At 51.8% G+C, this 15,756-nt stretch overlaps 1 protein-coding gene across 10 annotated transcripts in view; it reads left to right on the top strand.

The window, feature by feature from the left end:
* Positions 1 to 15,756, top strand: part of TNS3 (tensin 3) — a 222,886-nt gene that overhangs the window by 146,265 nt on the left and 60,865 nt on the right. For all 10 annotated transcript variants that reach the window (XM_061414398.1, XM_061414397.1, XM_061414399.1 and 7 more), the window contains one exon: positions 9,975 to 11,234. In XM_061414398.1, coding sequence (XP_061270382.1) covers positions 9,975 to 11,234 — 1,260 coding nt within the window. The remainder of the gene's footprint in view (positions 1 to 9,974; positions 11,235 to 15,756) is intronic.

Consider the following 15,756-nt stretch of genomic DNA (forward strand, 5'->3'; position numbering starts at 1 on the left):
GTCCGCTCCGTGGCTGGCTGGCTCAGGTGACTTCTTAGTGGGCCACAGGGCCTCCTGTTTCCTTGGCTGGCTGGGGCTCAGGTGTGTTTCCACAGTAACGAGTGCCTGGGAGGGAATCAGGTGCCAAGGTAAGTGCCCTTGATGGGATGGTCCCAGCTGGGGTGTTTGTTGGACAGGAGAGGGCCCCCATGGGAGTGTCCCATCGGTGGTGTTTGTGCCTGCTGTCTGGGGCACGGTGGCTGTGGCTGGGACACGCCTGCCACAGCCCCACCGTGAAGCCTGGCCTCTGTTATCACCGCATTCCGGGCCTCACCCAGAGGACTGCCAGGAGCGCTTGGAATCCGTGTGGCTCCAGCGTCCCAGACATGGGCCCTGCTGTTGGCACGTCCCTTTCCATGAGCCATGTGCCTCTCTGGCTGGAACACCCCGCTCCCCCTGCTCTCACTATTTTTTTCCGAGAATTTATAGCCTGCCTCGGTTTTAGAAAACATTTACACAGAGCCCGACTTGGCTCCCAAGGGAGCGATTTCCATCCGTTTCCCTTGGCAGGCCAGGTACCTCCTTCCTACTTTAGGTGCCTCCCCGCCTGGCATTCAGGGGGACAGTATTGGGTTTGGGGGTTTGGGCAGGTGTTTGCTCTCGAGGTGTGAGATGGAATGTCCAGAGAAGTTCCATGCTACATGGAGTTATTTCTGGAACTTGGCCTGAGGAGAGCTCGGGCTAGGCTTTCACAGCCCTGGGGTTCTGAGCTGCTCATAGCATTGTCTGTCTTTTGTTTAGAAGAGAATGGCACGTTTCATCTCACCTGGGACAGCCCAGTCACCCATCTGTGCTGTTGTGGACCAAAGGTCGAATTCTCAGAGGTCCCAGTGTGGCCATCCTTTCTTAGCTCTCGATTTGTTTGAAATAGGAACTAGTTCAGTATACACGCAAGGGAGCCTTTAATTAGCCCAGAGGCGGAACTCCACTGCAGTAAAATAAAAGCATGCTGTGTTTCCTGAGAGGTTATAAATGCTGCAGTTATAAATGTCCAAGTGGAAAAAGAGAGATCTCAGTGTGAGTGACTCAGTGAGATGACAGGGACCCTCCTGTGAGGGGCACCGGCCGAGCCTGGGTGTTTCTCCTGATCCTGAAGGTTCTGCGGCCCCCACAGGCCCCTGAGAGAGGAGGCGTCCCTGGGACACTCCCAGAGCCTTCCCTTCCTGGCCAGAGGTCATGGAGGGTCACTGACCCCGCTCATCCCGGCCTCCTGCTCTGGGCCCATCCCCCTTCCAGGGGCCCTGCTCTCTGGTGGTCCTCCGCATGCCTCAGACACTGGAGCCCCAGTGCCCCCTCTGCCTGCACGCCACACAGCAGGCACTGAGATGCTCGCCTGCTTCTGGATGTCTTGCAGTGCTGGGCCACTGCTCCAGGGCCTGTCCTCAGAATTTAAAGCTGGGCAGTTTATCACAGCTTCCCACACTGGTCAGTCAGAGCTGATGCAGCACGTTTGGGAGAGATGGTCTCTAACTGGGTGAGGGGCCTGAGAGGTACAGAGGCGAGGAAGGGCCCTGGGTATGCTTTGAAAGATTTGCCAAAGTGTTACTCATCCTGCTGCCGTGCCCTGTGGAATGGGATGAGGCCCCCACAACTGCCTGGATTCAGCAGAAGCGAGTTTGTGATGAATCCACCAAGACAATGCAGAGGCCCTTGGCGTCACTCAGCTAGCTTACTGCTAACTGCTTTTGTCTTTGTGGTTATTAGTCCCAGAGGAGGCTGAGAAGCAGAGCGGATTAGGTGGCTTGAGCAGTGTTGCACAGCTGGTGAGAGCTGGAGGTGGCCTGCATAGGCAGCTGGAGGGCCCTACTGTGCCCCATATTAGATGACTTATAGAATTAAATAGTATTTTTTAAATTCCATCTTTTACTTTAGATCTCTATTAAAAAGCAGTTCTTCAACATAATTCCGAAGTGTGAGGTCAGTTAGGCTGAGTTAAGAATACTCCTTTATGGGACCCCATGGGACACTCTTATTCCCCGGGCTCTAGACTGGAGATGTGGGGACTTGCAGAGACAGTGTCCACTCAGCACCTGCCTGTTCTCTTCCCTTTATGTTGGTCTCCCTGAATTACCAGGATGATCCTGGGCAAACCTCATCAAGCACCCCATTGCCAGCCAACTTCTCCAATAAGGGAAGTGGAGCTCAGAGAGGTTGAGTAACTCACCCAGGGTCACACAGCTGTGGGCAGGATTTTTAATTAGGATTCACACCCAGGTGGATTATGCCAGAAAGTCTAGAGGGGGACTGAGAATGTGCACTAAATCGCTCCAGTGAAAAAGTTAAAACAAGCTTTATGTCACAAGGCGGGGGGTGGGGGTGGGGCACAAAGGGACCCTGACAGCTATACCGAAGACAAGAGAACTCTCCACTATCTCATTGAGTCTAGGAAGAGGAAGGAGATCCTGGAAGAGAGGGAGAAGGTGGAGGAATTCAAGGAGTGGGGGATGGAGAGGTGGGGAGTAGAGTCAGAAGAGATGAGGACGGGAGAGGGGAGCGGGGAAAGGTGGACACAGCAGGGGCCCATTGCACTGTGAGCCTCATTTCTGTCTTGAATCCATGATCTTTTGAATCATTGAGGTATAATTTACATACAGTAAAGTTCACTCTTTTTACTGCCCAGTTCCAGGAGTTTAACTTCCTGTCCTGAAACTCCCATCACAGCCACAGTAAGAACATTTCTGTCACCCCACTCATCTCTGATGGCCCTTTGCCGCAGCCTGCTCTCCCTGAGCCCATCTCCCACCCCGATCTCTCCCCGGGATGTCACTTGAAGTCTTTGGAGTCTGGTTGCTCTCTCAGTACCTTGGATGTGGATGCAGACAATGACATCATTTCTTTCTTTCTTCTCAGACACTGTTCCAGGGATGACTGCGGTTATAAGACTTCCATGGGGACGTATAGGTTCTGGTATGGGGTATTTCTGATAGAGTGAATTGGTTTAGCTGAGTGGCCTCAAGTAGAGAGTCGTTTAGAGCGAGCTGGAGATGGTTCATGTGGGGTTGCCGCAGGAAGTAGAAGTGACTGACAGTGGTCAGCAGGCTGTGCCCAGAGACACAGCCTGTCTCCTAGTGAGTCAGGGTGGGTGGAGAGCCTTTCCTTTATCAGGGCTCCCAAGTGGCTGTGGGTGCGGTGGGCGCGGTGGGTGCGGTGGGCACAGTGGGTGGGTACTGAGTGGTCCACCCAGGAACAGTTCCTTAATTTTGAGGACAGAAATGCACAGCCTGCCATGAGCTCCCGCTCCTGCAGCCTAGGAAACAGACATAACACTGCCATCATCGACCCAGCAGCCTCAGAACACGGGCTCCTGTCCCGACAGCGGACCGTTTCGGGAGTTAGGGAGGAAAGCAGAGTGATTAAGTAGTTTCTAAGGAGTGTGTGTGTGTGAGAGAGAGAGGGAGAGAGGGAACTGAAAAGAAAATATTTAGGCACATTCCTTTCCAAAATTAAATTGTTAATTTCACATTAAAGTGGTTGGTCAGGTTTAGAATTCCAGTGTTTTAAAAAAAAACAGAAAGCATGGATTTGGGAGTGAAACAGAGGTAGAGTTGCATTCCAGATGATTCCAGTAACCTTTTATTATATTAAATGTTAGCATAACCTCTCTGAGCTTCTGTTTTCTCATCTTATAGAGGGTTCTTTACCACTAGGGCCATCTGGAAAGCCCGTCCTGGCATAGAGGAGATTCTTAAAAAGAACCTCTGTCTTTAGAATGTCAGCCCTATTGCAGGAGAGGGCTGTTTCCTGTGTTCTGTCCTCCACTGATGAGAAAAATAATGATTCTTTGTAACCTCACCTGGATGTAGCCACACCTGAGAGCAGCGGCTCCTGGAAACATCCCTTCCTGTAGTCTTGCTCTTTCTTTCTGTCTCTGCTGACCCATCTGATGCCATGAGATGTGCCTGACGCCCTCTGTCTCCTCTCGTTCCTCCCCATATTCCCCAGGCTGGTTCATCCCAGCACATCATCGGGACTCTGCTGAGTATTCCATTTCAGTCTCCATTAACAACTAACTGGCAGCCATGGCCAGTGCTTAGTAAACGCTCATGGACATTTCCTGGAGAGGAGTTTTCTATTTTTCTCCAGTGAAGACTTGCAGGGAAGATACTGTTGGTGCTTTTGAAATGAAAAGTTACTTTTTAAAGTAAACCTTTCAGAAAGGTAAAACATAAGATTCATTGATTCAGTATTTGAAAGAAAGAAAGATTTCAGTGAGCTTAGTGTATCTATCAGGTTTTCTCTTTTGTTTCAAATTGATTTTTTTGTTGGAAGCAGGGCTAGGGGACAGTTGAACTTCGTACAGATCAGTTCTGCACCTTTTTGGGGGCCGAGTGGTTGGTACTTGAATGGAGGTGAAGTTGAGATGTTGCCTTCCCTTTGGCCAATTCTTCACATACCTGTGAGCACATGCCTTTGAGCACAGGTGGGCATTGGTTAATCTGTGTTCAGCCACGATAGGAAGGAATGTTTTCATTTTCTTCCTGTCCCCTTCATTTTCTTTGCTTACTTTTGAAATATTTTGGGTGTGTCTCTTTCCCTCTTTGTGAGATAGCCCCTGCTCATAAGTCAGGTGGGAGTGGGCAGGGAATCGTCACAGGATAGCAGGGGTAGAGTGGCGAGTCTGTCCTGCAGCCTCTGCCCTTTAATGAGGCAGAGAATGTCCTCTGGCTCTTTTCTTCCTTCTGTTTTTTTTTCCAGATGAGAACCTCCCTGGTGTGTCTTTCAGTGGGAGCAATCGGAGCTGTAGTTACGTTTGATTTTTAACCAGGCCCTGGCTGCAGGGAAAACATTACCAGATAACTCACAGGCCACCTTTTGGAAGGGGCTCTGGGTTTTGTTCAACGGGGTGGGGACAGTGGGTAGGGACGGGGCACAGCAAATGGTTGATCTGCACTGGGACAGGTAGAGGCTCTCTCTTGTCCTGCATCTGCAGCAGAAACACTGGGGGTCCTGGGAAGCTCACATCCCAGTCTGGAGATCGGGGTCTCCATTTGCAGAATGAAGATTAAGTCCCTTCAAAATCCCCATGAGCTGGAAGCACAAAATTATAACATGTCATTTGAATATACGAAAGGATGCAAGGGGCAGATGAAGTGAACGACTCTGCCTTCCACCCTTCACCCACCCAGTGGCTCTGATAGCACTCTGCATTCTGTGATGGAGCAGAGCTTCACAGCCCCAAGCCTCCTTCACCTGAGGGGCCCCACCCTCCCTTCCGCTGGGGGCTGGCGATGGTGGCGGTGGTGGGACCCCAGCCCCAGCCCTGCCAAGCATCACAGAAGTGAGTTTGGCTTCATCAGTTCTCTGAAAATTATTTGTTGCATCACTTCTCCAAATCTCATTAAAAGGGGTACTTTGCCATCAGTTATGTCAGAACGTCCTTGAAAACTGACCACAGTTTTAGGGGGCTTCACAGAACGGGTTAGGGCTTGTGTCTCATTTTCCATGGAGGGTTTGGCAGTGAGTCATGCAATGACTTCCTCCCCCAAGCCTCCCAGGTAACTTTTGTCCCCGGTGATTCTGTTTTCATTGCTCTCACCCTGCAGTTTTCACATGGGGTCTCAGAAAACAAAATTCCAGCACAGTGTGGGCAAGGTCACTCTTCTCCAGGTGTGGTTTAGAGGGGCCATACATGGGTGGGGACACCCTGCCCACCCTGCAGCTGTGGGAACTAACCGACTCACAGGTGGCAGGAGGATGAAGGAGATGGGCAGTGGCAAAGATTCTGTGTCATTGTTATGCACCTGTTGTATGTCAGGACCCTATCACACCCGCAGTTCCTGCGGCCGCACAGATAGCGTTCAGACGTCCCTCAGGCCTCTGCCTATCTGATAGGCACATTGAGTCGTGTTTAGGTTCACAACTCTTGTTTTCATTGACGTTTTGAAACCCTCACATTGACTTCCGCACCTTCCCAGTCTTATTGGGTGGCATTTGAAGGCCCACTAAGTGGATCTCTGCAGTCTGCTTGGGGGAGAGGTTGTTTTGGTGTCTGGGAGTGGAGACCTTCGGGTTGCAGGTGGTCAAGGGCTGTGGGCACTTCTGCCATCAGACCCTTGTTTATTTGTTTGGCTGTCGTTAGTTTTTTTTTACCTGCTAAGACAGCGGAGCATCTTTCCAAAATAGTTCCCTAGGTTTTGTCATGTAAGAAGCAGCCAGAACATTCAGTCTCTCAGTACTCGGGGCTCACTGGGGGGTCCCTAATCCTGGGGATACCACAGGTATCCCCAGATACAAAAAAACAGATCCCTTCCCTCCAGGAGCCCATGTTCTTGTGGGGGAGACATTGGTAAGTCTGCAGTATATCTGGCTGTAGGTGCGTGCCGCAGACAAACACCCAGCAGAGACAGAAAGGAAGGTCCGGAGAATCCACACTGAGGAGGTGAGAGAGCAAGCCAAGATGGCACTGCAGGTGGAGAGCGGCATGAGCAAAGGCCCTGGGGCAGGTTGTGCCTGCTGTGGTCTGAGTGGTGAACAGGAGAGAAGTGAAGCAGCACAGTCAGGGGATGCCAGGCCTTGTCCACCATGGAAGGAGCTTTTAATAAGTGCGGCTACTCATATGAGTCTAGGCTTCCCTGGAGACTCAGTGGTAAAGAATCTGCCTGCCAATGCAGGAGACGCAGATGTGGATTTGATCCCTGGATCGCAAAGATCCCCTGGAGGAGGACATAGCAATCTACTCCAGTGTGCCTGGAGAATCCCATGGACAGAAGAGCCTGGCAGGCTACAGTCCATGGGGTCACAAAGAATTGGACATGACTGAGCAACAGCACACGTGGACTCACGTATTAGGAGCCCTGGGCCTGTGTTCTTTATATATGTTCTCTAATTCTTACAAGTGTCTTGAAAGATAATACTGCTTATTCCCTTTTATAAATCAGGGGCTTGGACAGTCTAAACATCATGACCAGGAACGCACAGAGTAAACGCAGAGCAAGAATCCCACCTGCAGATTCAGGGAAACTCAGTCTGAGTCCTTCTGTGGAGAATGCAGGGCAGGGGCAGTGGGTGCCAGAGGCCCCTCTTCCTTCTTGCCCCCCACAGTCCAGGATCACAAAGCGTGGGTGCAGCGGGCAGGCCCCTGGACAGCCCCCCAGAGGCCTGGCGCTGCCTTTGGGAAGATTCAAGCTCCTACAGAATGATTTAGAAGTTTCGGTGGGTCTGACTTTGAGGGCTCGCTGATTTGGTTTGTATACTTTTCCTGTCGATATAAAATGTACTGGACATTTTCCACCATAAAAAGTAACCTGCACGTGTGGTAGGAAGTTTAGAAAGGAGTCTGTGGTGGGGTTTGGCTCTATCCCTCACTGCATACCCTGCGAAGCTCTGAGGGTCCATGAGACCAAGGCCTAAATGTTCCATGCCTGGCCTCACACAGAGCCGGTGTTTTGTCAGCGGCAGTCGAGTTGTTTTTAATGTGCTTATTATTATTTTAAGATTTCTAATACTAATAAAAACAGTAAGATTGGGATTACTCGTAACTCTGCAGCCAAGGGAATATCCTGCCCTGTTCCACTTCCTGCAGGCCCTTGTGGACTGTTCTCCATGTGGGGTTCTCCATGTGGACTGTTCTCCATGTGGCTGGCCATGGGGCCCTACTCAAAATAATTAACGGGCACTTTGGGGCAGTGCCTGAATTTAAATCAGAAGAATTTCTGTACAGCTCATTCTTGGCTTCCCTTTTTCCCTTAATTCATTGTGCCAGTCCGTTTTCATTCAGATTGAGGGAGGAGGACTGGAGTCATGGACGCATGGACATCTGTTTCTAGACACTGCCAGCTCCCTGCCGGCTGTGAGGCTAGTGGTCTGCCCTGGCCACCCCTGGGCCTGGCGCTGTCCACCCCTTTGCTCTGGGGGGATTGAGATTCTCACGGAGCAAAGTGTCTTCTGCTGCTCGCTCAGCAAAGCCAAAGGGGAATACCTGATTCCCCAGGTCTTGCCTTATTTTCTTGGCCACAGCTGGTGAAGAAATGAGATGAAAGCTGCTTATCTGTGTACTCTGACTTTCAGTGTCTGTGTTCGAGTTTCATGTAGGGCACAGGCACCCCCTGCTTGTGCACGGTTGGGGCAGAGGACTTGAACTGGTATCTGTCTTATGCTCCAGCTCCCACTTCACCCACGGGCTGTTCTGCGTGAGCCCAGAACATCCTAAACACGGTGACCTAGTGACTCACACGTGGGTCAGTTTTTCCCTTTCACAGCGGGAGGGGTGACGTTTGCAGGTGTCCCCTAACTTGGGGCGCTCATTCCGAGGTCCTCAAGTGCGGAGCTGGGTTCAGCAGCTCCTACCCCTAGCACCTTCAGGTCACTCACTGCCGCCATGCAGAGCATCATGACCGGCTGCCTCCTCTCTGTGGACGGGGCAGGGCAGCAGGGATGCCAGCCTACTGAGCCAGAGAACCTGGGTTTTGGTCCCATCTGCACTTCACAGCAGCTCCCCAACCTGGGAAAGTTACTCATGCTCTTTCAGCCTCAATTCTTCATCTTTACAAAGGGAATATGCTAGAAAGTCAGAGAAAATACAGTTGAGTGCATACCCTGTGATTGGTGTTCTGTGACCACCAGCTGTCACTGACACCATTCCCTAATGACTCTACGGCTGCATCTAGTTCCTGCCTCTTACTTTGACGCTCACGTCCAGTTGTCTGTCTTGCAGACTTGGTTTATTTACTGTATTTTGTGTATCATTGCTCCCCCTAGCCTTCCCACCAGGCACTACATTAAAAGGAGGGTCCCTAGGTTCATACCAGCCTGTATCCCTGTGTCCAGTGTCCCCCATCACTTCTTGCTCTGCTTCTTCCTCTCGTGCACAGTTGGGATAAGAAGGAAGCTGGAGTCTCATGCGCTCTCAGCGTAACAGCGCAAGTTACCCCACAGGCTCTGTCCTGGAGTGTCAACCCTGTGTTTTTTTAAAAAGCTGAAACCTGCCGATGGAGTGCATCAGGGCTAGAGCTGGGTCCCTCAGAGCGGCTCCAGGCCCAGTCACCGCTGGAATGCAGTGGCTCCTGGGGCCGCAGACACGGGTCAAGTCCTCTGCGGCTCTGTTATTGTGGTCTGCCTGCAGTTTCACAGTTGGGAATACAGGGAGGCAGAGGAGGATGCAGTGGCGAGGTGCTGACCGCGAGCTCTCTTGTGCTGTTGAGTGCCCTCCCAGCTAGCTCTTTGTTGTGAGCCAGTGTGTGGTTGACTGCCGCCGCCAAGGCCGTAATTAATAATAGTGGCAGAGGGTTCCACTCTTCCCATCTGTGTTGGAGGCCTAATTTTGTTTTCCTTGGCCGTCTCTGTGCATGGAGATCAGTGGTTACCCCTCTGTGTTTTGAGGTCCTGCTGTGCCTTCGTGGGCACCTCCTTGGCCCAAAGATGCTGCACTTCCAGGAAGGCAGGCCGGAGACCAGTTTCTGTGCTTTCTCTTTTTGTTGAGCTACATATTTAGATTTTAGCAGATCTCAGAAGGTTGAGGACAGCAGGCACCTATGTTAGATGTTCAGTTTACTAAGGATTTGTTACCCAGGCCCCTGGAAGATGCCTTGTAGGTGCTGACAGAAGCTCTCTCCTGTCTTATATGCACAGTCCATTCTGAGTCTTGGAGACTTGTGAGTGGAGCTGTGCTCACCATTCATACTACAGATGAAATGAACAGTGAGCCCTCGAGGCAAGGCGACTCTGAGTGTGAAGAAGCCCAAAGATTCTCTAAATGACCCTTCTCTTTGCATAAAAAGGTAGGGCCTGAAGATGTTTGATTATTCAGATTTCTTTGTGGGCATTTGCTACACAGGAGTATATGTAGAATTTTTGGATTCTAGCAGAGTCTTTGGCCCTGAGCGTTCTAAGTTATGCATTTGTTTTATTTGTTCAGACAAAATATAGATGTGTTCTAAGAGCCCAAAGCCCCTTTTCATCTTTGACTTACAGTCTGTCTCTCGTTGTCTCCCCACCAGTGCTGCACACGCAGGGCCCCGTGGACGGCAGTCTTTACGCCAAGGTGAGAAAGAAGAGCGCTTCAGATCCCAGTGTCCCAGGCGGGTCCCCTGCCGTCCCAGCCGCCAGCAGCCCAGACCACAGCGATCACACCCTGTCTGTCAGCAGTGACTCGGGCCACTCCACAGCCTCTGTGAGGACCGACAGGACCGAGGAGCACCTGTCTCCCGGATCCAAGAGGGGCCTGAGCCCCCAGGAAAAGGCCGAGCTGGATCAGTTGCTCAGTGGCTTTGGCCTCGAGGATTCTGGAAGCCCCCTGAAGGATATGAGCGATGCTCGCAGCAAGTACAGCGGGACCCGCCACGTTGTACCAGCCCAGGTCCACGTGAACGGAGACACCACCCCCAAGGACCGAGAGACGGACATCCTGGATGACGAGATGCCCAGCCACGACCTGCACAGCGTGGACAGCATCGGGACCCTGTCCTCCTCGGAGGGCCACCCATCAGCCCACCTGAACCCCTTCACCTGCCACCAGAGCAGCCAGAACTCCCTCCTGTCTGATGGATTCGGCAGCACTGCCGGCGAAGATCAGCATGGTGCTCTGGCCCCAGATCTGGGGCTCACCGCGGAGCCCCTGTTCGAGCGAGAGCGGGCTTTCGGGAGCCGCGAGCCCAAGCAGCCACAGCCTGTGCTTAGGAAGCCCTCTGTGCCTGCCCAGACGCAGGCCTACGGGCCGAGCAGCTACTCCACGCAGACCTGGGTGCGCCAGCAGCAGATGGTGGCCGCTCACCAGTACAGCTTTGCCCCTGACGGGGAGGCCAGGCTCAGCGGCCGTGGTGCAGCAGACAGTTCTGGCCTGCTGCAGACACAGCCTAGGGTCCCGCTCACCCCCACTCGGGGGGCCAGCAGCAGAGTGGCCGTCCAGAGGGGCATAGGCCCTGGGCCACATCCTCCCGATATACAGAGACCCCCTCCTGGCAAAGCAGCCTTCAAACCCAGGATTCCAGATGTCAAAGTCGTGAATGGTGCTGGCCCAGAGCTGGGCACAGACCTGTCCCCAGGCTCACCCACCCTGGACATCGACCAGTCGATCGAACAGCTCAACAGGCTGATCTTGGAGCTGGACCCCACCTTTGAGCCCATCCCCACCCACATGAACATGTCGGGCAGCCAGGCCAACGGCCCCATGCCCCCAGACGGCATGGCAGGCGGGCTACGGGCCAGTGGCCGCCTGCAGGACACAGGAGATGGCCCTGGCAGGGCCCCAGTGAGGCAAGGTGAGCTGGGGTTTCATGGGATGCACACTTGCCTGTGTCTGTGTTTTATAGAATAAGGTTTTATGGAAGAGCTCCGGGCTCGTCACAGAGTCTGAAAGGGGGGAATGAGGAGGACACTTGGGGCCTTGGGCACAGTCTTGTGAGGACAGGCAAGTGACCACACTGTTCAGGTGTGGACGGTGGCCACGAGCTGGCCACACAGGGAGTGGGGAGGCTGTTCATGGGGCATCAAGCTCGAGCTAGAGAGAGAGGGTCATGGGGTGGGTGGAGGCGGGGAGTGGGAGAAGTGATGGAGGGGTAGGTTCTGGAGAGTCGGGGCCTAGAGGCTTGTAGGGATCTCAGCCACCACGGCAGGCTGCAGGGTCCAGCAGCAGCCCCAGCACAGCAGGGATGCGGGCCCTGAGGGCGTCCCTGTGCACCCTTCAGCCTTTGGGGCTCTGCTGCACAGGAGGCGGGCACTGTGCAGGCGCTTAGAACGTGGCTTGTGCAGAGTTAGGGCCAGGCCTTCCTGCCCAGCTGCGAGACCTTGGAAGGCTGGGGGTGGCTGTAGCGGAGAGAGATGATATCTGGGTGTATGGCTGAATGGATGTGAGAGCAAGCGTTGGGTTCTAGCCTGTGATAGGCTCTCCATGTTGGAGAGGCACAGGCTGTGGGACCAGGGCGGATGCCCCGCAGGCTGTGGGCACTGGGACAGAGTGGGTCAAGGAATAGTATGTGAGGACATCGGGGGAGTGTGTGTATAGAAGCTTCCACACAGAGGAGATGGGCCAAATCAGGTATCCAAACCTGAGTGCTGCTGAAGTCTGGGGAGGTTAGGGAGGGGTGGAGCTGCAAGGACCCAGGAGTCACCTTGGGGTCGAGAGTGTGGTGACCAGTGAGACCAGGCCTCCCTGTGTTGGTATGTCGGTGTGCATCCACATCTTTGGTGTCAGCTGGTTCCCTAAGGATGCTGCCTCTAAAAGTGAAGATGGGAGGCGGGATGCAGGAAGGATTCCGTAGCTTCCTCCTAGTCCTGAGTCCGACCCCGAGGGCTGAGCCAGGGTCACTGATGGGGCAGGAGTGCTGCTCTTGCTGCTGGCATTGTTCTTGGCCCTTTCATCTTCTCAGGCCCCTCAGCTGCAAGGACAGATCCCATCTTACAGTTGATTTTCCAGAGGTGTCAGGACGTGGCCTGACCAAGGTCTCATAGGTGGTTCTCAGTAGAGTGGGACTCAGCCCTGTGGCTGCACACAGAGGCCCTGCCTGCTTTGCAGTAAGACAGGGTGGATTTCAGACCCAGCCAGGTCCCAGATGGCTTGGGGAACCTGAGCTTTGCAGACCTCCGTCCTGTCTGGCTGTGCGTTGGCTGACTGTGTGCTTTGGGTTAAGGGTGTGGTTTCTGAATTTCTCTTCGCTCCATCTATTAAACCCTGTCACATCCCCGGGGGTGGAAAGGTACAGGCAGTGCTGGTCCGCAAGCCCCTGAAGGGCACCTGGATCATAAGTGTGATGATGCTGTGACGTCCGGGCTTCCCTGGTGGCTCGATGCTGAAGAATCCGCTTGCGTGCAGAAGATGCAGGTTTGATCCCTGGGTTGGCAAGAACCCACTCCAGTATTCTTGCCTGGAGAATCTTGTGGGCAGAGAAGCCTGGTGGGCTACAGTCCATGGGATTGCAAAGAGTGGGACACGACTGAAGCAACTGAGCTCGCACGCACCCTGTGACATTCATTTCCTTTCCCTGAGTACCTGGGCCCTTGGATATCAGAAGTTTGGGAGTTGGGAAAAACTGAGAGAACCTTCTGGGAATAGGTTATCAGACTTGAATATGTAGCTGTTGGAGTAGTTAATTGTAGCAACAAAACAGATGGAATGATTTGGATATATGAACTAATTTAGTCAGATACATTCAGGAGATTCTGAGTTTAAAAAAAGTTTCAGTGGGAACAAAGCTATCCGCATCCTGTCTCTTACCTCACCAAACCTACTTAAAAGGAATTTCTTGGAAAAATTAAAACCAGAAATCTTTTTTTTTTCTTTCTTGTATTAAAACCTCCTTTGAGATTTGGAAGAGGTTGGAGGTGGCTGAGTATATGAAAGAGGGAAGGATTCTAAGCTCAGGTTACCGTCTGACAGCTTCCTTTAGTTCATTTGTTTTCCAGTGGATGGAACATAGTCCCAAATGACTCATCTGTCTTTTAACAGTAGAACATAGAGCCTGGGGTTTTAGAAAGTCCCTTCATCTCCTCCATCCTTTAGATAGCTATACTTAAATTACTTGATAAACTCATCACTGTAATTACTGGAATTTTAATTTTGATTTTAGATCTTTTCTATTTCCTGGTCTTATAAAGTAGTGACATTTTTAAAATGACATTTTTAAAATGTTGAATACTTCAACAGACCTGTAAAATTTCAGCAAATGTTAGGCTATTAATTATGCAAATTCAGTTAAGAGTGTTTATTAATCCATTCCTGTTTGTTAGGAATCTTGGGTATTTGTTAGTTTTCTTCTATACTTGTAAAACTATGGTGATGTCAGGGGATGAGGTATAAATAAACATGGGCACTAATCTTCAGAGACCTTCCTGAAATTTGGGCATGAGCTTCTGGTAGGACCCCTGAGCAGCGAAGAATACCCGCCAGCTGGGCAGCTCGCAGCTCACAGCGTGAGGACTGGCCTTCTAACTCGGAGTTCGGCTTTCAGTTTCAGAGCGAGCTCCTGTTTGAGGACAGTGCCAAGCCGGGAAGTGCAGAGCCTTGGAGACTCGCACCACATTGATGAAAAGGATCTGGACAGTGTAGAGGGTTCTTGGAACAGTCTGCAAGCAGACTTCTGGCTTTCGTTCTGGGACGTCTTGTCTTGCTAGAAATCCCATCTAAAGAATGTGCATGTCTCTAGCTTTCAGCCCTTTGAATTGAGGTGGAGAGAGAACTTCCTTCTCTCCCTGGCTGGTGTAGAGGACACTGGAACCCATTTGATTTTAATATCAAAATGTCATCTGAGTATTTACATCTTTCAATTGCAAAAAAGCTAGATCAGCCAGCAATAGAAAAAAATTGCTAGATGGCAAGGAGAGTCAGCTAACCAACTGATGTGGAGATGTGGAAGGTTCGGGGATGCTGTGTCCTTGTGCTTTGAAGATGTTCAGATCCCCAGTGCACACATCCATCCTCTGCATGGGGGAGGCTAGGGCTGCCAAGCTGGACTGGTCCACATGTGGTTCTTGGCTCTACCACACTGAGTAGGAAGGGGACAATGAGTCTGAAAGGCTCCATGATATTTGCAGGACAATGGCTCTCACCCCACAGATGCATCGTCCCATGTCTGTGTGCCTGAGGCTCACCCTATTGATGGGGGTCAGTATCTGACCAGAGTGGCCTCATGTCTTGCATACAAATAGGAAATAGGCTGGAAAGTTCTATGACGCTGTATTTTCTACATGAGACCCTCCTTGGCCTGCCTTGCATCTTGCCCCCAGATGCTGACTGCTGCATAGTGTGTCTTAATTCTGGCTGTAGAAAAAGGTTTGTCACAGAGACGTTAGCATCCCGAAGTTAGTGAAATCCTTCACTCTTGGCAGGTTGTGTCCTGATTATGAGAAAGACCACAAGTTACCTGGTGGTAGGGAGTTGGGGGTGGCATTACCTGGAACTCCTCCTGGGGATTGCCGCATGTCCTGCACAGCTCACATTGCACCAGCTCTTCAAGCAGCAGCATGTCTACCGTGGCTCTGGTTATTTCTGAGATGACAATTATATGCGAAGGCTAAGCATTTTCTGAGAAAGTCTACCTGCAGTCAGCACAATAATAATGATGGTGAGGATGGTGGTGGTGGTAGCGTTAATGATAGTAGTGATGGTGGTGGTGATGGTGATGGTAATGATAGTGATGGTGGGGAGGGTGATGATGGTGATGGTGGTGGGGGTGGTGATGGTAAGGTGATAGTGAGCACTGCCACTCAGCACCTTCCCTGTTCTTGGTGCTGTGTCTGCATCACCCCTGACGTTCATTCCCAATGAATAAACAGGCTTCCCTAGAAGCTCAGCTGGTAAAGAACTCGCCTGTAATGCAGGAGACTCCAGTTTGATTCCTGGGTCAGGAAGATCCCCTGGAGAAGGGTTAGGCTACCCACTCCAGTATTCTGGCCTGGAGAATTCCACAGACAGAGGAGTCTGGCAGGCTACAGTCCATGGGGTCACAAAGAGCTGGACACAACTGAGCGACTTTCACTTTCATAGTGTATAAATAGCCTCCATCTGTCTCACTCTGCATCCTATGGCTGAGACCTAATTCCACTCAAATTCTGCTCCCAGATCAAAAAACCCCTGGAGGGCAGTGGCAGTGACTTCTTTTGTTTCCTGGCACATAGTAATGTTTGTAAATAGAGCAGATGTGGTGCTGGTGGAAGTGCAGGTGACCTTCCAAGAACTCATGTGTCTTTGCTGAATTGGCTTGGAGAACTTAGCAAGGTTCATCATGGGCTGTGTAGGAAGTCAGTCCTGGCTCTGAGACAAGAGGAAAGCCCTACAGTGGTGGAATC

This window comes from Bos javanicus, chromosome 4 (genome assembly GCF_032452875.1).
Source record: "Bos javanicus breed banteng chromosome 4, ARS-OSU_banteng_1.0, whole genome shotgun sequence".
Taxonomy (NCBI): Eukaryota; Metazoa; Chordata; class Mammalia; order Artiodactyla; family Bovidae; genus Bos; species Bos javanicus.